Below are 23,441 nucleotides of genomic sequence, written 5' to 3'. Positions count from 1 at the left end.
CTCCTCTCCGGAGAATTGATCGGCTGTTCGCTACAATTGCAGGAGAGTCCCGGTTCAACTTTTTACGCATCAGCTCAATATCACGAGCTCAGTAAGCTCTTAGTTGTGAATCAGGGGCTCCATTATTTGGGTCAAGCAGTTTGTGAAAAAGTCAGTACGTTTTTAGCCTGTCACAACAATTTAATATCAATCAGCAATCAACATTTCAGATCTTCTGCTGCTCATCTCGTTTTCCGGTTGCAGCCACAGACTGTGAAAATGAATTAGGCTCGATTTAATTAATGTTGATTAATTTAGTATCTACCACTAAAATCTGTAGGATTTCTTGCTTCTCGCCCAACTAAAAGAGCTGATCGCAGAATTCATCTATAATATATATAACTTTAGTTACTTGCAAATGATGAAAGTTAAATTTGATGAGATCTGAGCCGAAGAGATCTGAGAGAATTCAGATTTGAAAAGTGGATGTGATACTGGATTCAGACTCAGACCCCAACCCTACCTGAGGCTGCAGCAAAACACCGTGGAGCTGCTGAATGTTTTCACTCGTCTTAGAATTTAATTCCATTACTTTTCTCTTCAGTCTGTTCTGATACGTTCACTGTGACCGCGGCCCCAGAAACCCTGACTTTTGGTGATGCGATGTGTTCGCTGAGCGGCGGTCATTTCGGTACTGCCGACCTGTCAGTCTGAACAGCGTGGCCTTGCGGAAGCTGTCGGTGCGTCTGTATTTGAGCAGGTGGAGGCGAAGCGGCGTGGCGTGCAGGAAAAAGCCGGGTTTTGCGTGGGACTCCAGCGAGTCGTAGCCGGGGATCCAGGTGTTCCTGTGGAGGACGAAGGTGGCTCCGTCCCAGAATGCCTCGCTCTCCTCCCACTTGGCCAGCCTCACCTGGCCGCTGGGGCTCGCCAACAGGAAGTAGTTCGGTCTGTCGGCTGACTCAAAGGAAACCCGCGAGGTGTCTGTGCAGATGAAAACAAAATGATTCATCAGTACACCGGGAAGCAGCCGAGCGCACACAGGGCAGCTACTGAGGTGCTTAAGAACAAAAGCGAGGAAACACAAACACTATCTGCTCGACGTATTAAATATGAACATGTGATAAATGGACTGCACTTATATGGGAGAGAGCTGTGCAATGCCTCACATTCAGCCTTGTGCACCAACACTCACAACTAAATGCTAGCAGAACTGACTCTTTGTGGAAAACCCCTAGTAGTTTTATGTGTGGTATTTCTCTGCAGCAACTCTCGTGGCGAGTGTGTTAGCAAACATTTGCCTTTTTACACGACCAGCACAAACAAAGCGACATTACCACTCATTTGGAGTTTTGTGTTTGTAAGTCCAACATGATGAAATGATGTTTCAGCCAAGCCTTCTTCAGTGTAGTAGTCCATTAGTTTCATGTTTGGATCCTTTTTAACTCTTCAACAACGATGGGTGTCAATCAACTTATTACCAACAAGTGCACAGTGGCTACCTGTAGTCAAAGGCGTCCCCAGACCTGCCTCACTAAAAAAATCTCACAAGGCCCCTTGTAGCACAATGGATCCAGTGACTGTGTATTGTAAAAGGAATCGCTCACGGTGATGAACCCGCAGAGAATTATAACCAGACTCTATACCCTCTTGTTTTAGCATCCTTGAGCTCACTGTTTTGGTTACTTACTGCGCTCTCATCAACCTTGTTCCAAGTCACACCAGGCAGCTGTTTTGCAGCTAAAAAGCTCAGATTAACCCGCTGTCCACTACCTGCTCAGCAGCAAACAGCGGACAGACACAGTCAGAGACCAGCTGGTGAACATAGCGGAGCATTTAGCAGTTAAAGAGCCAGATGTTGGAGACCAAAACCAGAGCTAAAAGAGAATGAATATTGGTCTTATATTCATCAGACACGCGACTCCAAATGAATGAAAATGTTAACCCGAAACTGCTTGATGTCGATATGCCATAACAGCATTATAAGGTGATGTTATGTCAGTGCAGGTGTGTGATTATTGAGCGTAGCTTAACTTTGTTATACCACTCTGTGCTCCACCAGTGTGCGACTGAGATACCAGAGATCACGTTTCTCCTCTGGTCTTTTACCGACAGTGAGCACCGCATCTTTCTTCAACCTTAACCAAGCAGTTTCAGTTGCCTCAACTTAACCAGACCTTAACCACAGGCATGGAAGATCAGAAAACACTGATATGAGTCGTTTTGGAAGGAGACGGCCTATTTTGTCATTTAAGGAAGGGGACTTGTGGTTAAATAGTCCAGCAGAAAGACAGTCAAGTTGCCTGGAGGCCAAAATGCTTATTTTCTCTTTCATTCAGCAGCCTTCTGTATTCTGCTGAAAGGAAAACATATCACCGTGGTATCTACGCACCGATCAAACTTTCCCAAACTCCACTACAGAAGTTTCCTTTCATGCACTGATACTGCGCCACTGTATCCTGCATTAAGTAAAGCAGACTCTATTTTTTTCTCCAGTGACACTAAACGAGTGTAAAATAAAACTGCAAAGCCTCTCAACTAACCACACTCGCTTAGACATCAATATAACAGTGGCAATACCTGGTTCTGGAAAGGAATAAACTCTTTTGCCTTTTTGATGTATATGGGTAAGAAATATTCTTCAGATGTTTAAAGACTAAAAAAAAAAAATTATTATCAGACAAATAGTTGTGACTTGTGAAGCTAAAAAACACGATAAATTAAATCTTTTCCAAAGCAAAAACGAAGGAGAAGACTGCGGAGAGAGGAGGGAGAGTGCTGCTCCTAAGAAATGATTAATAACAAATAATCCTGGAGTCAGTTTTTGTAGAGAAAAGAACCCTGTCCTGTAAATAACACTGAACCCCGCAGTGTGAATAAAACAAACTCACCGTGTGGTCGGGCTCTGCTGAGGCCCGGCGTCATCATGAACCGTGAGAGGATGTCGGTGGCGGTGCTGCTGAGGTTGCCCCGCTGCAGGAACACAGAGCCGCCGGGCCCGCTGGCTGCCAGCAGCGTGGTCCGATCCCTGAAGCTGATGAGCCTGAAGGGGCCTTTACCCAGAACTGCAGACAGGGGGACCACGTTAGTGCGGCAGTGATTGTTGAGATGTCACAGTGAGTACTGACGCAGGTCTAGCTCATACACAACAAATCGCACACACTCCGTATCACACTTTGCAAACCATGCTACTTGATTTCGAATGTTTTGATGGTTCCAGCGGTTCCAGGAGGCCATTGGTTACTACTCATTTCTGTACCGTATGAAAATCAATTAGCAGATTCTTGAAACCTGCCTGAGTAGTGTAATTCATCCCGACCCTCATCATATGTGCATCACTGCCAAGGAGTGTTGTAGTGCGGGCTTTTTATGAATGTTCCCTTAGGCTGAGTTGCACACAACTCCACACAATTACCAGGTAATGCAGTTTAAATGACAAAATGAAAACAAGTCATGGAGCCAAAAATTGCAAAAACACTGGTATGATTCTTTAACGATTATATTAATCCACTTATTTGAGTTAGCAAATTATATTTAATCCTACTTTATTATATTATAAATTGATCCTGGTCCCGGTCTACGGTGCTTATTGCAACATTGGTTATTGAATTTTTTCTTTTTTCCAAGAGAAAATCAAGTAAATCTGCCCTGTAGAAAAAAAAAAGAGAAGAAAAATCTGTACAGAATTCGTGAAGCTGCCTGGTAGGCATAGGTGTGTGTGCCTGCTCTTTAATGCATGTTTTCACTTATTGAAGTACGAGCTGTAACAGAGTGTTTGGCGGTTCTTTTAATCCCAGCAATTGTGAAACTGTGCACACGTGCTTGAGTGAAAAAAAAAAAGCCCGCTCCATGCGGCTGCCATAACTGATCAATCATCTGGATAAGCAGAAGAAACTGGAAGGAGCCAGCTACAAAAATTCAGGTCCACATACATAAGCTCACTGGAACAACATTACGTACTAGTAGATTCTGTGAACAATTACAGCATATTGATTGATTACAGATGATCACGTCTGAACGATAATTTCGTTCTGAGTCTGAGGAACTGCGGTAAAACTCAGCAGTCGCTGGTCTAGCAGCTTGTAGGTCAGTGGAGAAATTGTCGTACCTTTGTTGAAGAATTCACAGTCATAAGCTGCAGAGAGAAAAGAGACAGTTGATAATAACAATAATGAATGTTAAAAAGAGCTTCAGAATCAAGACAAACCTGTTGATTTAATGTGGCGTAAACTGCTACCGAAGGCTCTATTCATGGTTGATGATTTATTAATGTTTACAGAAGCTGACATCAAGAGGGATTTCTACAACCACTCGACATAGAGAGAAATAATGCAGGTTTTTTCTGACTCACGGCACAGAGCCGGGGAGCGCCAGTCGACGGGAACGCCCTGGTGGCAGCAGCGCTGGGCGTACGCCGCCACGCTGGTGCAGAAGCACTCGCAGTCGCCTCCTCGGCTGCAGGCACACGTGTCGGCCAGGCAGTTCGTGTAGAACCAGGTGACATCCACCTGAGCGCCAAGGGAAAGCGGAACACTTTGACAAAGGCGGTTTACCGAGAATTACTTTGAAAATTCCCCATGCCCTCACAAGCCTCAAGGGTCCGTAGGACTTACATAGTTCTGGTGTCGAGAGAGAAAAACGACTGCATTTAAAGTCACACTCCACCTTGAATCTATCAATTTATTTAACTATCTATTTATTTTTATTAACCTGGATATCAGTTATCTAAAAAGTCATGGGTCTCCCTGAAGGAACAAACTACAAGACACCTTTCAAGCCGAGGGGATGACTTTTACTTTTCTCAAAAGATTATGAATGCATGAGATGGAGAGTTTCACAGTCACAAACTCTGGCACATATTTGAGTAACATTAGGTTGAAAGTCGTTTATTATCTGCAAAAGACAGTTTCAGCGCAACACGACAGAACTCTCAGAGCTCCTGGGAGCCCGGACTGCAGGACCGAGGGGCTGTCGTGGTTCAGTTACTCACCACCGGGTGGCAGGCCTGGAAGACCTCGCCGAGCAGGACGCCACACCGCCGCTTTGCAAAAGGCTCTCTGAGTGGACTGAGGCTGCAGGGGTGTCTGATATCTGGACTGTTCACACACTGAACGAACACACACACACACACACACACACGCACAGTGGTGTTAAATGACAAGTTTTTACTTTTGTCAAAATTTAAGTATATTTTACAAAGGAATGGGGAGCAAACAAACTACAACAAGGCCTGGGAACCGAGTCAGGTATGCATTTCTTCATTTGACTTTGTGTCCACATTATCCTTGATGTTATCCAAACTGAGATGCGGTAGCATCCTCGTTGCTTTCAGTGAAGGTGATTTCATTTCTTCCATTTTCTGGAGAAAGTCTTCCCCTTATTCCTCAGGGAAAATGTCTGTTTTCCCATCACATGTACCGTATATCCCTCATCCTGTCCATCCATCGTTTGAGGATCCTCTTTATACCAGTTTTTAGTTTTTAGGTTTTTTTTTGCGGGCAATCCGTAGGATTTTACAGAGATACAATTCACTTCTTAGCACAACTTCTTCTCTTATCAATCCGAGATACAAAATCTTACCGTTACACTGGCTTTCTGTTAAATTTCAGGTTGATTCTAAAATCCTTCTCATAACTTTTAGGGCACTACACAGTTCGGCTGTGTAGTTCACACTAGTAGTGTGTACTAGGCCCTGACCTGGGCTCTTGGTTTAAGACTTCTGGTGACTGTGGTCGAGGCTCGTGTCGAGCCTTTTCTGTCCTGGTTCCTAGATTATGAGGTCAGCAAACTCTGCTGAGTGTTTGAAATCATTAAAAATGAAGTTTTAATTACTTACTTAATAATTGTCCTCAGGAAATCTCTTAACCTAAAATGTCTCTAAGGGTTAACTAAATACTAAATATTCTCCCAAAAACACGGCCATCTTTTCACATGACCAGAAAATAGCATTTATGTGCCTCCGCAAATTCCATCACTGCTGCTGAGTAAAGAGTTGTTTATTTCTAATGTGAGGTTTAAAAAAAACAAAACAACACAACAACAAAAAGAAAGAATGTAATTTTTCCAAAAAAATTCCCTCCATTCCTCGTAGATGTGTGTTGCGTCAGACACACAGAATGCCAATCTTCCTCTTAATATTTCTACATTTGGCTCCAATTCCCGTTTCACTTTGACATAAAGAGAGATTCTCTCTCTCTTCTGTTAACTGGGCCTGTAAACACTGATACAATTTTGAAATGATTCTTGAATGTGTCTCTTTGTAGGATCACTGCGGAGCCCACATCAGATAAATTGCTTCTTATTTCCTTCACATAGTAATGAAATGAAAATGCTTGTAAGTTAAAATCAAGAGTGAACGGTGGGGAAACACATTTGAGGCCCTTTTCATCCTCAGTCTCCATTTTCTGCTATTCTGTCAGTAACATCATATTGCACCATTGTTTGGTGAAGTGCTGGAACAAGCAGATATAGAGTGAGAAACTGTTCTTTTTTACTTTAAAGTTACTTAGGTGAAAAACTCAGTTGATGACAATGCGGGTGAAACTCACCTCTGCCGCAGTCCAGCTGTTTCCAAACTCCTGTGGTGTCGGGGAATCGATGTTGTCGGGCGTCCGCATCTCGTTCACCGTCTTCAGGTCAAAGTTTCCGCACAGCCCACTCAGCTTCCCCTGAACACATCGCCAACGTCTCTCTTTAGCCGGGTATTTTTCTCATATCAGAATATCCCTAAAGTCCTACCCTTTTGATTAAACATAGTGAACCTCACTCTCTGTCGATCCTATTCGGTTCCGAGAGTGCGGATGAACAGAACAGATGTGAATAAAAGCCTTTGCTTCTGCTTCAGCGTTTTTTGCAATACAGCCTGTGACCACCAGAGGCAGCACTGAGCACACTGCTGTTCGTTTTATGAAGGCCTGTGTCGGGGTTTCTCCGAAAGCCACCATAAAACCAAAGAGCACATCACTCGAAAATCTGACAAAAACAATCTCAACCTGAGGTCCCCTTACTTCCTAGTTCCCTAGCTTTCAGGCGCATCACATGGTCTTCGTTAGGAGATGGAGTTTGCGAGCACAGGTGAGAAGCGCTCAAAAGTGCCCAGGATGAAAAGTAATGGGAAATTGCTCAGCACAATCCATCTGATGATGACAACCATGTGATGCGGTCGAAAGCTCACAGACAAGTGAGGAAGAGGAGCTTGAGTTGAGTTGTTTTATCAGCTGGTGTTTCCAGAGTCAAGCGTGAACTGTCGAGCTCGAACTCATATTATCTATCCTCCTCAGGGATGACAAGGGGAGACGGGAGCAACAGGGCTGATGGTACATGTGGTCTTAAGGTGTTTAACTGGATATCATTTATCTAAAAAAATAAAAAAACTTGGAAATAGAAACAATCTTTTTTTCTGTTTTTGTGTTCGTAGTGACTCCAGATTGGAGCTTTGGCTAAACGCTCCAAATGTAACCTAACATCGCACCCCTGCGAACCTACCTGCCAGCGGGGTCCAACCTGGATGTGGACGGTGGTCTTACGGTCCCAGACGACGGTGACGTCTTCCTCGGGGAAGTGAATCACCGTGAAGTATCCGGCCGGCCAGATGAACATCCTCTGCTTCCTGTCGATCACACTGGATGGATTCTACATGGGAAAGAGCAGAGTTCAATTTTTCAGAAATATTCTCAAAAGCTATTCTCATGACTTAAATATGATAAGTTCCAAATATTCTATATTTCATTCTTATTTAAATTTAGTTTTATGAGATTATACAGCAAGTGTGCTGCTAGAAACTGGTATCGTTCTTTAACAAATCTAGAAAACGTATTGACGGCGACTCTTACTGGCTTCCCGGTGTCATCGTCGAACGCTACGAAGGATCTTCCGATGTTGATCAGCAGTGATTTCCTGCAGATGAGTCCGCTGTCGAAACAGTCGACGTTCTCAGCTGTGACACTGAGCATCACATCTGCGCTGCTCTGTGGAGGAGAGAGAACACAATCACAAAAAAGCGTTTGTAGCTCTATCAGTTACTTCAGAGTAAGAGTCTGTTTTAAATAAGTTTCTGTTATTTTTTCTACCCCCCTGCATTTATCGCTGCTTTTTTTTTTTAACTGCACTAAATTTCCTTATATTTTGTACATTAACTTCAAATCAAGTCAGTAATATATCAAAGTCAGTGTTAAAACTTGTTTGAGATGGGTAATTTATCACAGTGAACATTTTTATCAATGTATTTTGATGATTTAAAAACAGGTGGCAACAAAAATCCATAATTATGTAAATAAATACAGGAGAAAATGGGATTTTAATCATATCATTAAACCATGAAAACACTGTAGTTTAAATGATTATAGTTTTGTTTTTTTTACTTATTTAAACCGACTGCAGAGCACTTCTAATTTGCTTCTAATTTTTCTAATGTCGCTCCACTTGTCTTTTCACTTTAATACCAGAATCATCTTCTGAGCTTTCAATACAACAGGAGTTAATTATTTACTAGAACCTGCAGTGATCAACTTTTGTTGCATGGGGACATGAAGTCCAGGTAAAAACCTGTTACAGTTTCTTTTTCAAAAGCATAAGTATTTTTTCAATAAATGCTGATGCATCCCCCTACCTCAAATATCTTTAGCATATATGAATAGTTTCGTACCTTTAGGAGATAGACTTTGCATGCACCGACATAGTCAAACAGCAGGCCATCAAACGTCCTGTAGTGGCGATCGCCGTAAGCCGTGCACATGGATGGACACGGACGAAACACACACTGGAACGTACCGTGCTGGCAAACGCTACAAAGACAGCAAAGCTTGAGTGATTCAGCATCAACTTGTTCCCACTTAGTGCAAGGGCATTTTTTTTCACGTCTAATGGCCCCCTTTTGTTGCCAGCCTCGGGTTTACAGCAGGCAGAAAAAGTGGCCAGTGAACTGTCAAAGGCTGAATCACCGCTCATTGCGCTATTAGGCTGTCATCTACGTCTTCCCCTCTGGCTGCGGCTTGAGGAAGAATTGGGAGGGTGGGAGAATGACTGAGATCACCGGGAGAGTGTTTCCTTTCACAAATGATGAACAGTCCGAAGCAGAGGGAATCGAAGAGTCACACAAGGACGCGCTCTGTTTGCCGGGCCTTTCTTCTGCCCTGTGGCAACAGAGAATTATGGATATCGGGTGGCCACTATTGCTGCTCTGACAATCTCCGGACTCACCGCTTTCAGGCAAGAATCTGACTATGGAAAATTAGTAACGTTGTTGGGGATTTGTCTTAATTCTGACAGACACCGTCGGCAGGTGATTGGTGGGGGCAATACAAATTTGTACACCATGGAAAAATGGACGAAAACCCACTGCAGGAAGGAAGGAAAATTAAAGCACGGGATCATTTGGAAACTCCAGACATCGTATTTTAAAGCAAAAAGTTGTTGATAAAAACTTTATCTCATTTTATACGTGGATGGGTCTCCACAAATGCATGAACGTACCACTGATGGCAGGGGGAGGAGACTCTGTCGCCCGGGTAATACTCCTTTCCTTTCCACAGACAGGGACAAGCTGCAGGTTCAAAGCACTCGTCTCCATGTTTCAGCAGGCTGAGAGCAAGCACACAGATATGGTTAAGGGTAAAACTTAACATATCAGCTCTGTATTTACTGATATGGAAAACCGAGCTTGGCTGTTGTGGTCTGGAATCAACACATTCTGATGATGCAAAAACATGCTTTCTTGGGTTAAATCCTGAAATCTTAGCTCCTCATTCTTAAAGGAGACACGGGGTCCCAGATGTGTCATGTGCAAACATCCATGAGAAAGAATTCAATTCAGTTTGCTTAGCTTGTCTACAGAGAATGAGGACATTTACCAATTTATGGTACCAAGTAGCCTGAAAATACATCATTGCGGTAACAAGAGAGCTATGGTGTGATCTCATAGAAGTGACAATGTGTTCCAACCAGGGAACAAGGAAAAGACCCTGTGTACAGGATTAGAGCTGCATTTTTTCCGACTTGGAAAACTAGATCAAAAAGGGACGGAACAACGCAGGGTCACATTCAGGACTGCCAAAACAGTAGAAACAAAGATGCATTGAACATGCTTTGGCAACACATTCACATATGACAACAAAAGAACCTCAAAGCCCGTTAAAAAAAATGCCCATCGCTATGCCCCAGAGCTCAAGGTAACACTTTGAAATTGTTTGCTGTGTCTGACCAAAGAAAAAAAAACCAAGTAAATCTTCACATTGAAGAAGCAGGAACCAGAGAATGTCTGACGTGTTTGCTTGATAATTGACTTGAAGGTGCAATATGTAAGTTTTCTCTGCCGCCAAACGTAGTTTCTTGGCGGTAGCAGGTGGTGGCGATGGTCGCCCGCCAAGACCTTCAGCTTCAAACGTTGTTACGTTTACAATACAATACGTTATAATATGCCCCCTGAGCAGAGCTATTTCTTCAGGACAGACTGGACGCTACAGTGACTCGCTATCGGAAAGTGACGAGACAGGCCGGGCAGGGTGTGGCTAGCTGGTTAGCATGCTAACTTGAGTAGAAGAAAAGAACTGATGGGAATAGAAACAAAACAAGAGTCAACATTGGCGTTGTTTTCCACCGCAGGAGACAGTTCTTGGCAAGTACAGGAATGAAGTTTGATGTTCAATTCCTAGCGTTCCTTCTAGATCGGTAAGTAAAGCGCTGTCAATGCTAATGTTGGCTATGTAGCAACAGCAAAAACGTAGATAAAGCCCCTTTAAATGACAATATCGATCATCAAAATTGTTGCCCATTAGCTTTCTATCGAACAACAAATTGATTGATTGACTAACTGCTGAAGCTGTAGCGACTATGAAACCGGAGACCACTGTCCAGCCAACATTGGTTTACTTTTCACTATGAAGCCTTCATTTCCCAACCTTACCCAAGTATTTTCAGGTGGCTGAACCTAACCAGACTTTACCATAGAAGAAGCTGATACGAGTCATCTTTGGAAAGGTCCTAAGGGTTGTTTTTAATAGGCGCTTAAAAAATCCTTTAAGCACATCTTTAAACAAACGTCTCACCAGTGGACCAAAGATAACCAGTACATGTGGTCGCACCTGAAGATGTGAGATGTAAAGCCAAGCAGAGCGACAATACACCCGGATGACATGTCGCTGCAATTCAGGAATAGGCTGACGATAGAGCCTCGTAACTCAGTACACTCTAATGCAAAGCTATGGCCGTTATTATTCAAGAACTAGGGTCTAAGAGGATGCTATCAAGTTATAACAAGCTCCTGTGTTAATCTCTAACCCAGATATGGGGACTGTGCTTGGCCAAGAGAATGACAGAGGCAGAGCCAAAGCAGGTTAGCTTCCAGAGCAGAGCAATGCCAGGAAATGAGAGCAAGTTTCAGGGGTGGGCGACGGTGGATGAAAAGCGGTAACACTCGCTAACTACATGAGAAAACCAGACAATTAGGATTCTCAGAGATAGAGAGAGAAACAGTCTTTGTCTGGATCCCTTCATTTGCTTTCCACTCCGCGAGACGAGGCTGATAAGTATCTTGTAATATCCAGGGGTGAGCTACAGTATATCCACTGGCAAGGCTGCGGACAATGAAGTGACATACTGAATGGTCCCGCCACAAACCTCAGGTTCATCTGAGTAGAGTTACACGCCAGATAAAACGGTGTTAACAGCTTCCTTTATCCCCCCGCCAAGCTGCCGTATCAATTACTCTGATCAAAGATTCTAAAATCATTCTTTCTTCTGCACATTATGAGCACAGCTCTCATTTTGAATTTAAATTCAAAATGCGTGCTCCTGAGGAAGATGTAGCCGCATAGTGTGGCGACTGGCGGCCGGAAGGCGCAGTGGGTTGAATGCAGTCCGATATGCATCCGGTGCTGTGCCAGGTTATGCAGAACCCACTGGAGATCACAGGTTTAACTACACAAGATAACAAAAGTGGAAAGTGTCACATTACTGTTAATACCCTTCTGCGTTGGCTCATCGGTGATGGTCTGATGAGGCTCTGGCCTATGTTATGATTGTCAGACCTACCGAACCATACATAATTTTAACGCAAAGCTTAGTAGCCCAGTGAAGCAAGATGCCGTGGGGCAGAAAACAAAGTAAGAAGTGGTGCTGATATTTCCTTCATGTTGCCATGAACATGAGGTACAACTCTGTGTACTTTATATACCTCGTCATTGTGTTTTTAGTCTTCTCCTTTGCATGCTTTGTGATCCTCTGCTTATAATCTGGTTTCAGTTAAAAAATTTTCCCTAGTAAAGAGTGCAGGGAAAATGTTTTAATCTGTGCGCGTCATCCGTATTTCTGCTAGACCACTGAGAAATCTTATGGTCCACCTTTTCGTTTCTGTCTGCTCCCTCTGAATGGCTTCTTCGGTTTTGAAGCGCTGGTCTTCTTGGATGTTACAGATACAGCAGTAAAAATGGTGGCTACTGTCGCGCTTCTCGCGGTCGTCCTCGTTGGGGTGTGACCACACTTCCGCCTGACCAATCATGATCATCATTTATGCGCGTGGCGTAGGTTTGCCTGAGTGTTCTTCTCACCATCTTTTCCCAATTCTGCAGTTCTTAAGTGTTATAATTAAAGACCTTCAGTGCTCAAATCCCAAAATGTTTCCGCAGCTTACTGTTGAGTCATGTCATCTTAACACCTCCCAAACCGTAATCTCCTCTATCTAAGAGGTTTGAAGTTATCTTGTGTGTGTCTTTATTCCGTACTGTATCACCTCATTATTTTTTTTGTAACATCCCTACAACCAGGCAGACAACAGGTTTGTACCGTTTACAGGTTTTTTTTACCGTTGCGCGTACGTGTTGCATGGGATCCTGCGTTGCACCTGAGAGTCCAGGTTCAAATGAGTTCAGCTGGACTAATTGACACAGAATGAGGAATGAATGAATGGTCTACATTTTGATCATAAACAACTGTGCCATTGTGAATGAAAACACAATGGATTCTTCTGTCAGCACCTCAGCTAATTATTTCCCATTGGAGGTTTTAAGTCCTGCTGCAGATGAATACCTCGCAGTTGACTTTGAGTTAGATGATTATGGTGAAAAAAACCCTAAGTGTCGTATTAATACCGGAGAGGGTGCAGCCGCTTGTCACCTGCTGTCCGGTTTAGAAAGACCACCGAAACCAGCAAGTTGAAGTCTTGCGGCTGAAATCGTTGCAGGCCGACAAATACACCAAGTAAAAAGAAAAACATATTTCTCAAGACGTAAATATTAGAATGACAGCAGTGGAATGTAATTAAGTACATTTACTCAAGTACTGTACTAAAATACAGTTTTTTTAGGTACTTGTACTTTACTTGAGTATTTCCATTTTCCTCTGCTTCTACTCAACTACAGTTCAGGGGGAAATATTGTACTTTTTACTGCAATATATTTATTCGATAACTTTCGTTAATAGTCACTTTATAAATTATAATTTATATAAGATGATGCTTTGTTGAAACGATCAGTCGATTAATCCCTCGACCGAAAATTAATCGGCAACTATTTTGATAAATCATTTTTTTTCAAAAAAACTTTAAAAAATGGCAAATTTTTCATGGTTCCAGCTTCTCAAACGTGAGGATTTGCTGATTTTCCTTTTAATAATTGATTTATTTTTAATAATTTTGAGGTTTAGACTATTGGTTGGACGACACAACGTTTCACTATGGGCTCTTGGTAACTGTGACGGGCACCGATCACTATTTACTGAATTTTTACAAACCCAATATTTTTACAAATCTATCCATTAATTGAGAAAATAATCAGCAGATTGATCAAAAATGAAAATAATCACTGGTTGCAGCCCTGTACAGAATAGTTCAAACTAGCTCCACACATCCAGCTGCAACAGTAAAATGCTGCTTACACATTAAGGCATGCATAACAATAATCTAATGATATAATATATAATTATAACACTCACAGGGGAGATTTTTCTGCTTTGAGTACTTTTTTTTTTCTGATTATACTTCAATACTTTTACTCAAACAACTTCACCACTGGGGACTGAAGTCTCAAGTTTGCACAAGCATGTCTCAAGTATGAGACTGAGGTCTTGGTTTTCCAGGTTGTGATACTGTATCCGTCCTTGGCTCATGTTCGCCATCAACCGTGAGGAGAAAAAAGGTGCAGTAATTTTGGCATGTTCCTTACAGTCCAGACAGGCTATTTCACAATAAAAGTGGCTCTCTAAATACATCCAACATCTTTCCACAGTTGGCTTAATACATTGTCTTTTCAATTTGCTTAATGGTTTTCACTTAAGGGTACCCTGTGGAGTTTTTGACAACTAGTAGCGCTATGGAGCAATATTTATAAGAGTGGGCCCACGCGATACGAGGAATTCCTGACACCGGTTTCAGTGCTATTCCACTCTCTGACAGTGGAATAGCAGTGACGAAAAAGACTGCAAGCTGGAAAACGTGGATCTTAACATTGAATGATTTAAAATATTTCAAAAATCAGCTTTGCAAATTTCTTATGAGAAGAAAATGCATTCCTCACGTTTGCGTCTTGGTGAGAAACACTGAATATAAACATAACTTTTATTTACATGAAAACTCCACAGGGCACCTTTAATGTTTTGGGTTTTTTTTTTTAGATTCCACCTTCAACACATATAAAACACAGTGTGCTTATACAACCTCTAGGCCTGAGTCCTGATGTTTCTGAGCCTTGTGTTATCTATAAATATAATCTGTTTTTTGTTTAGTTTAGTTTAGTTTAGTTTTTTTAGTTTTAGCCGCGTCTAAGAGCACATGTTGTGTCAAAGATTATCTTCACCGTTGAAAGCTGTGGTAGGAATCTGTATGGAGTATATAAATATACATAACATAAAATATGTGATACCTAAAAAGCAGAATGATTTGGTACTGCACATTGTTGTTTGTTTTGACTGTAAAATAAAGGCAAAATGCCAAAAAAACTAAACTTACGACAACTTCCAACCGCAGCCATTCACTTGGCTTTAACGCTGAGGGATTTATAGCTGCTTGTCCATAAACCTCTCAGTGACTTAGGACCAGAATACATCAGTGACTGTGTTTTACCATAAAAAAAATAAATAAATACATCAGTGACTGTGTTTTACCATAAAAAAAATAAATAAATAAAAACAAACCCTCTTGAGCTTTCAGGTCAACAGGAGGATGGCTGCTAACTGTTCTCAGAGTACAAACTAAAAGCAGAGAAGCAGTATTAAGTTACCGTGCACATCAGAGCTGGAATAAACTTCCACGTTATAGCAGGCCGCTCTTAAGTTCCCATTAAAAGCGGGATAAAATCCAGGTTCTGTTTGGCACTGCCACTGACTGAACCTACGATACTCATCCTGAAGCCTTTCCTGAATTTATGTCTCTTTTCTTAACTTTTCGATTTCCTTTGAAAAGGTTTCTATGCTTTTAATTTGCATTTGAATATTTTTATGCTTTTTTTCCTCTCTTTTTTAATATATTTTAATGCATTATGTAAAGCCCTTTTGAATTGCCTTTTTGTATGAAATGTGCCGTACAAATAAACGTGGTCTTTCCTTGCCTTTACAGTAGAGCCCAACATGTCTTTCTAATAAATGGTCGCAGAGCTTTCTATCGGCTTGTAATCACTGTTTCGCATAACTTCCTGCTTCTGTTGTGGATAACATACTCAAAGCCTTGCAGCGAGTACTGAAAAGGGGAAAACCTGCCTTAAGATAAGATCAAAAATGAGCATTATTCAGTTTCATTCAAAAAGGGATGTGTGTTTCGAGCCCGATTTGTTAGAGCTGGTCCATACTCAAAGCGTGCCTCTGTAAAAAAGTTTCGAGTTCCCGGAAAATTGTGAAAAACAAGCTTCTGTAAATCACTTATGACTCCTGGCTGATGGCACGCATCGGGTGATGGCCCAGTGAACCTTTAAATCACCTCCCCGTCACTGCACTTATTAATACTGCTGTCATCGGGGAGCGCCCGGGCTGAATGAGATCTCTGTGTGTCCATATTTACTGCAAAATTAGTTCACAAACTATCGTGTTTCGGCGAGTTATTAAACACCCGTACCGTGACTGGCACTCTGGACGTCAGATTTAGCGTTTGCGGGGTTCTTGTCACCATAAAGGTCATCGAGCTTTATGTGGCGAGCGGGATTAAATGAATCACACCAGGGAGGTTGGCAGAGGTGACGCAGGGCTGAGATGACCACGAGGCATCTCTGTACGTAACTGACCTTCTCTCTGTGTCTAACATCACCGTGTTTGATGATGTTAGACGAGACGAGCAACAAGCGGAAAACCCAAACTGCTGCTATTTATAGACCAGGGCCGACAAGAGGAAGGGGGAACTGCAGTCGGGATGCACTTGGCTGTTTTTTTATTTAGCCAGATAAATAACATATTTTCCTTTATATATAGAACCTTTAAGTTATGGATAGAAAACTAGTATTTCGTATGCGGCTCAACTGGCCATAAATTAAAATATGACTGTTTTAGTTTTTATGTTTGGTGCCTAAAACATGCTTTACTTCAAGGGAATTCTGGTAAACCTCCCAGATTTTCACTGTCGCAACAAAATATAGCGGAGGCTATGACTTACTGGCAAACTTGACCTCTCCTTGTAGGATACACAGCTTTTATAAGTTTTCTTTTTAAATTAAGTATTTGTTTACTTTAAAGGTGCTACATGTGAGTTTTTCTCTGCCCCTGAATGTGGTTTCTCGCCGCGAGCGGTTGTTGGCGACGGTGGCCCAGAGGGCGGATGATAACCTCTTTTATTGCGTTTACAAGACGAGAGGTTATAGTCTGCCCTCTGAGCAGCGCTGCTTCGTCGGGGCACCCTGGAAGCTACAGTGACTAGCCGTCGGAGAAAGTGACGAGACGGGCCGGGGCTAGCTGCTTGGCACGCTAACCCCAGTACAAGAAAAGAAGTGATAGAAATAGAAGCAAAACAAGAGTTAACATTGCCGTTGCTTTCCAACGCTGGAAACAGCTCTTGGCGAGAAAAGTAATGAAGTTTGATGCTGAACTCGCAACGTTTCTTCCACACTGGTAGGTAAACAGCTGTTAATGCTAATGCTGGCTATGTAGCGATAGTAAAAACTTACATAGAGCAGCTTTAAGGTTAAAAATACAGTATATCTGTTTGAGGTAATTCAGAAACAGTGTGGCCATTAGATGGTTTATCCACTTTAATAGCACTGACAAGTTTATTTTTCAACCAAATTGAAGGGATCCTAATTTAAAAAGTGTGGTTTAAAAAAAAAAAAATGTTTATATTGTATTGTTATTGGACTTTTCAAATATCCAGATCAGTATTGGTCGGGCTCTGGTGTTGACAGACTAGACTTTTGTAAAAAGAAAGAAAACAAAAACCTTAAGCAGTATCAGAAAGCCTAAATAACCTGGTACTGTCCATGATTTTGCGAATGATAGCAGCTTCTCGTCTTGTGTTTTCATTTTATGTGGTGCTGCGACTCTCACATCACAGATCACGGATTGGTCTTTTGGGTACCTGTGTTACCAAATGCCTTTTTAAATTGGATCATTGATTATTTTATGGGATCTCAGCCTAACATATGCACATTGTATCTCCAAATGTTTAGTTCAGTGTGTTTATATTAATATCGTAATATTTTGTAATTCTGTTTTTTCCATTTTGTATTAAATTTTAACCACTTGGCTTTCAATTGGTTTCACATTTTTTCTTGTTCTTATCCTGCTGCAAGTTCTGCAATTAGATAACAGAGACGGGTTAAGAATATCATTCTTTAAATACTGTACTAATTGTGTACTAGTGACCAAGCCCTAAAACAGCAAAACTGTTGTCTGTTCTGGTCTAGAGCGACCATGAGTCAGATACATAATATGTGCAAAAGTGACAAAAGATAGGATATGTTTAAACTGAGCGCTGCGCTGTTGATATTGTAATCAGGATGACTCTCGGTTGATGTCGCAGATTGAAACCACTTAACCCTCTTTTCGGGCCGACAGCCAGAGGGGATTAGTGGGATCAGATGACTGTAATCTACTCCATGATGTCTGTCCACCTCATCTGCTGCTTTTAAAGGACTTTTGTCCACCGCAGATGATCTGGAGACCGTTTAAAAATATGTCCGTTAACAGAGGACGTTGAAGATGTTACTGCAGTGGGGTACAGGCGTTATGGGTATTGGGTGAGTTCTTGTCATTATCAGAAAGTTCCAGTGGTTGTTTTTTTTATTTTTTTTTATTTCAACATGTGGCTTGGAAAATCGTCTTTCAAATTGAGTTTCTGACAAAACTGAACAAATTCAAGTAAGTCAGTTAACTTTTTAATCCTTTAAAAAGCAATTAAACAGACTCATTGAATGAACCTTACAAACGTCGCATGCATCTGATCAACAGTCCTTGCAAGAAAGTTTTGCAAGAAAAAAAAACTCAAAATGGTGGGAAATATTCAAAGCAAGATTTTGGTTCATTGTAGCCAGAATTGATATTGCAGATCAAGGGATGCCCACTGGCCAGAAATAACTGTAAAATGATGGATAGACTATCTGAACATCAAACACTCCATCGGGATTAGAGCCGTGATGTCCAATAAAAATGAAAAAATCTCGAAGACCCGTATCAGTAAATTATTTTCATGATATTCGTGCATGTGAAAAGTCACCGGGCTCAGCCAGAGGAAAACTGTAATGCTCATGCTGTACAGATCAACAGACACGTGCGCCTGGTGAGCAGCTTCCGTTTTGGAACGTGATTTACAGCTCTCTTCGTTCATCCATGGGTCCTAGAGAAGAAAATATTCAGCGTGTGGAGCTAAATTCCAGTTTCACATCTCTACACCTAACAGACCGGTGGGGCCAGCTGTGTCTAAAACCGTCCACCCACAGTTTAGTTTGACTGCCATTTAGTAAAGTTGCCCTATTCATCAGTGAGGCTTATTACTTCGTGGTGGGCAGGCAATGGTTACAAAGGACGCTGACTACCTGTTTTGCACAAAAAGCCTGAACAGCGTTGAATGTGGTGGTGACCAGCGTCACCAGATAGGGGGATGTTTTCGTTCCCTGACCAGGTGCCATCCTGCGGGTTCAGAGGACTATTCCCGGCTTGTGTTACATTTTCAGAGAGTCTTTAACCAGTCTGCAGCCCGACCTCCTGCTGACCCCAGCTTCAGTCCCACAGTCAGCCTGGTACACTCACAGCTTTAGATTTCACCGAACTGCACAATCCTTTCATAACCTTAAGTCGTTGACCGAAAAGTCGCGCTCTTTCTGAGCATCCGATTGAGTCACCTCGACACACGTAGACGCATTCACACCTGGCAGCTAACCACGACGACTACAGTCTGCTATTTGAGGCCGAAAACAGCAGAGGGACATTTGCAGATTCGGTACCGCATCGGCCGAGGTCTGGGACCCTTTGACTCTCCGTAACAACATTCTTCCAACTGCTGTGAGGATTCAAACCAGGTATCTTCCAGTCTCCGACTCTCTGGTCACTTTTTTAATTACAATCATGGTAGGGGTAACAGTTGATAGCGCACTGAAAATTATTTGTCACTGTGATTTTTTTTAAATTTTCCCGGTGATGCATTAAAATGAAATGTTTTTTAACATTAAATATTTGTCCTCAGGCACAAACAAATGGAATTCGAAATTTTAGTTTGATTAAATTATGCCATTGTAATATAGGCAGTCATGAACTTCCATACACAACAAAATCACCGCAGGGCGTCACTCACCCAGGAGGGCAGGTACATCCCGCCACGCAGGGCTCGTGCGTCGAGCAGGTGAGGTTGAGCAGGTAGGATTCACAGGTGCGCTCACAGGCCACGCCCCGTCCCGGCAGGAGGCCGTCCGCCCCCTCTGAGCAGTTCTGGTGAAGCTGACCTGCCGGACACAACCTGTCTGCAAGGAGTGAAGGAGGGATCGCAAGTTAGCAAGATGCAGCAAGAAAGACTTCTCGGTTTTGAGCGCCTTCGAGAAAAACAATAAATGATCCATGTTTCGTTGTCACTATTAAAAACACACAAACAAACAATCCATCCATTTGCATTCTTTTGTCCTCTCCTTCCGAGTCCTCTCAGGTTTTGTGATCAACAAAGCATCATAAAGCATCTTCCCACTGAATACAAGCCTCATAAATAACAAGAAGGAATTAAGACACATTTTTAGATGAGTGACCTACCATTGTCTGTTGTTTGAGACACCAGTTTACCATTCAGACAGAGCCTGCAGGGGAAGACAGAGAGGCCTTACATGATCAAGGTAGATACAGAGATTCCATGGGAAGCTGATTAAGGAATATAACGTGAAATTAAACACAACAACGTACAGGGGACAATTCCGTTGTAATTGTAGTTTCTGCTGTTGTCCAGTATTCCAATGCTGATGCTAGATGAAAGTTCAGGGGGGTCACCAAAAATGAAATACGAAAAATGAAAAATTTCGGTGACCCCCCTGAACTTTCATCTAGCATCAGCATTGGAACAAAAATGTCACTTGTGCACAATAAATATCAGCGCTGACTTGCTAAAATTTGCCAAACATGTTCATGCTCCCCAGAGGATGCAGCCTTTTTCAGTTTGGAAACTGCGTGAGTTGACAAAATGTCAACTCCCCACACATGATAATGCGTCTCATAATCATCTTACTATATGCATATTACTGTAAAATTGAGCCCTATTTATTTAAATGATCCCGTGGCCTTTACACTAGTGACAGGATTAACTTCATGTTTTTAGCTCCACCACAGGAAAAGCTGCGAATAATCCGAAATTGAGCAACACTTTACTTCCCAGCTAATTCCCTGGTAACGTTCCTGAAAATGAGCTGGACTTTAGCTTGCAGTTAAAAGGATATTTCCAAGAAAGGCCCACGCAATTTGGTACTAAGTGTCAGTTGCTACAGTTATTAAGTACCTGCTCCCTATATTTGAGTTTTTAAGAAAAAAAAAGGGGAAATTATGTGGGATGTAAGTGAAAAATAGTTCATAAACAGACAGAAAATCTGTCAAAGTCACGAAGAAGCAAAATTAATAATGGCACTTTTTTTTTTAATCTAATCAAGATTTAAGAACTTTTGTTAGTCTTTCTAGGAAACTCTGACAGATATTGACATTTGTTTATGAATTCTTTTTGTCCTTTTGCTTTGTTTTCTTTTTATTCAAATATAATAAGTGGGTACTTAGTCATTGTAGTAACTAATGCTTTCTCCATTTCCCTTATAATCAGTACCAAATTTAGTAGAACTTTCTTGGAAATATCCATGTCTTTACAGCTAAATCCAAATTTTTTGGAAATCATGAGGAAAGTTTCTGGGAAATAAGATGAAAAATACAGGGCCTGTAAAAATAAAGTGTAACCCAAAAGTGTGTTTGAGCAAACTGTTCAATCTGTTTTCAAAATGCGAAGCGTAAGGAACATTGCAGCTTTTAGGGGACCTCTAGCCGGTCTTCAAGACTCGTGTTCAGAGAAGAGACTTCAACACTTTCTAAATGCGACATGTTCAGATCAGAACAGCATTTTATAGCTGTAACTGTTATTTTAAAGACTCCTGTGTTAAAGACACTTTCCCTTTTTAATGACAGAACATGTGGAAATCTGACCCACAGTGAACCAGAAACGTAATGGATTATTTTACAGCAGGGGAATATTTTAACTGACTGAATTACAGCCTCAACTTGTTTGCCCTGCATCCGCTGTCTCTAACTGCCAACTGAACTGCATAAAGTCACTGCAAAATGTCATTAATCACCATCGTTAATTAAGATCAAGGGATGGAAAGCGTAAATAAAAAAAGAGCAGAAAATTGAAATCGGCCTTTAAGATGTAGGAATGTTTTGGGGGTTAAGATCACGGAGGACGGAGACGGGAGGAGGATCTTACTGAACACCTGCTGACGTCATGATCACATCTCCCGGTTCGTAATCTGCTCCAAGGAAACTGCAGGGACACTCGCTCCTGAAAAACCACAGCGTTAAACGAAAACAGAGCACACACAAACGCACAGAAGACCAACTCGGGTCAGCGACCCACTTACGTGACCCAGAGAGAGAATATAAATTTAAATGTGACAGATGCAACAGTTGTTTGTCGTTGGAATCTCAGTATGAGCACAAGCCTTATGATTAGACGTCCAAAGATCACCCATCAGGCTTTGGGTGATGTAAACCAGACACGTTATTGTGTAAAAAGGTATGTTAAAGAGGGCTTTGTGTCACCTTAAACAGAGGATTAAAGATAAGTGGATAGGGGACAGATAAGCAGGCTTCAGGAGGTAAAATCAGTGGGCAAGGTGTCGAATCCATAACCAAACTTCCCTCATAAAAATATAAATGGTTTCATTCTTAAAATTCTTAAAGATCTCAGTGAATGTACGTTGTGGTAAACTGTGTTCAGCGGAGGCTGGAAGCCTTTGTAACATATAGGCCGGCGGCACACATCGGCCTCTGTACTACAAATTCTTTCTCACTGGTTATCAGATATCTGTGTCGTCCCCGGCCCGAGTGGGAATGAAAGGGGGGTTTCACGGTGAATTCCTGGATGTAACTCTATCACATGGTAAGTAAGGCGCTGCACTGCACTAGGACGCAAAAACCTGGGACATTTAAGAGGAATTAAGCTGCGTGTCTTCTAGGGCGGCGCAGGCTGAAAGGCAGAGCACAATAACCGAGTTCCTCTGGCTCTATAACGTCTGCAGGCCAGATACAACTTAAAGGCTGACCTAAACCTCAGAGCGGACACAAACATCACTCTGAGAGGATTTGTTTGGTGGAGTGGCTCCAGCCAGTTAGACGTTTAACGGGATTCGCTGGAGCCGCTCCGATACGCAACAAGGACACTTGGCCGCTGACTCCCTCCTGCCTACTGAAGTTAACACTAAAATGACGGCATGGATGTAACAATGATATCATTTAAATACAGTAAAAAACTATTTTTATGTAGTATAAGAGTATCTGTTACAGTGACAATCATTGTATCCCCCTCCTTGTGTCGCTATTTTGCACAAACGGGGGTTGGTTTAGAGTTTTTTTCTTTTTCCCCCCTTGATCTACTTCTGCTCGGAGACCCCGCCTCCTCAGCCTTACCTGTGCACGCAGGTCTGCGTTCGATGGTTGTAGAAGGATCCCTGAGGGCAGACGCAGCCCTCCTCACAGTCCTCGCCGCAGTGCTGCGGGACGGAGAGGGCAGAGCAGCGGCGCTGGCAGGACGACACGCAGGTGCCGTACTGCATGGTGGCAGGACAGGTAACGGCTGCGGGGAGGGACAATGTCAACGGAGAGATTCAGACTCAGATTCCGGAAGCTGGTCTGTTCGATTATTTTTACAATACAGCATCAACCGGCGTAATGTCACAAAAACATCACATTTAGTGTCTTTACAAATTGTGACAGTAACGCAGAGATTTTGACTGATACACTTATCCATCATTCTCTCATACTAACATATACAACTGTGCCCCCAATTTACCTGCATTAAATACAACTCATTGCCTCTGCTCTGTTCCATAAACTGC

The 23,441-nt window shown here is 42.2% G+C and overlaps 1 protein-coding gene across 1 annotated transcript in view; it reads right to left on the bottom strand.

Moving 5' to 3' along the window:
* otog (otogelin) overlaps window positions 1-23,441 on the bottom strand; it is a 70,848-nt gene that overhangs the window by 21,860 nt on the left and 25,547 nt on the right. Inside the window, exons 20-33 of the mRNA XM_040135677.1 lie at window positions 23,014-23,179; window positions 21,812-21,886; window positions 20,113-20,156; window positions 19,667-19,832; window positions 9,448-9,555; window positions 8,621-8,759; window positions 7,809-7,943; window positions 7,462-7,608; window positions 6,525-6,644; window positions 4,967-5,083; window positions 4,328-4,484; window positions 4,085-4,111; window positions 2,868-3,041; window positions 682-960 (exon numbers count right to left, since the gene is read on the bottom strand). Coding sequence (XP_039991611.1) covers window positions 682-960; window positions 2,868-3,041; window positions 4,085-4,111; window positions 4,328-4,484; window positions 4,967-5,083; window positions 6,525-6,644; window positions 7,462-7,608; window positions 7,809-7,943; window positions 8,621-8,759; window positions 9,448-9,555; window positions 19,667-19,832; window positions 20,113-20,156; window positions 21,812-21,886; window positions 23,014-23,179 — 1,854 coding nt within the window. The remainder of the gene's footprint in view (window positions 1-681; window positions 961-2,867; window positions 3,042-4,084; window positions 4,112-4,327; window positions 4,485-4,966; window positions 5,084-6,524; window positions 6,645-7,461; window positions 7,609-7,808; window positions 7,944-8,620; window positions 8,760-9,447; window positions 9,556-19,666; window positions 19,833-20,112; window positions 20,157-21,811; window positions 21,887-23,013; window positions 23,180-23,441) is intronic.

Source organism: Xiphias gladius, chromosome 1 (assembly GCF_016859285.1).
Source record: "Xiphias gladius isolate SHS-SW01 ecotype Sanya breed wild chromosome 1, ASM1685928v1, whole genome shotgun sequence".
NCBI classification, from domain to species: Eukaryota; Metazoa; Chordata; class Actinopteri; order Istiophoriformes; family Xiphiidae; genus Xiphias; species Xiphias gladius.
The sequence above is the reverse complement of the archived record's forward strand: the minus strand, read 5'-3'. Positions and strand labels throughout refer to the sequence as shown.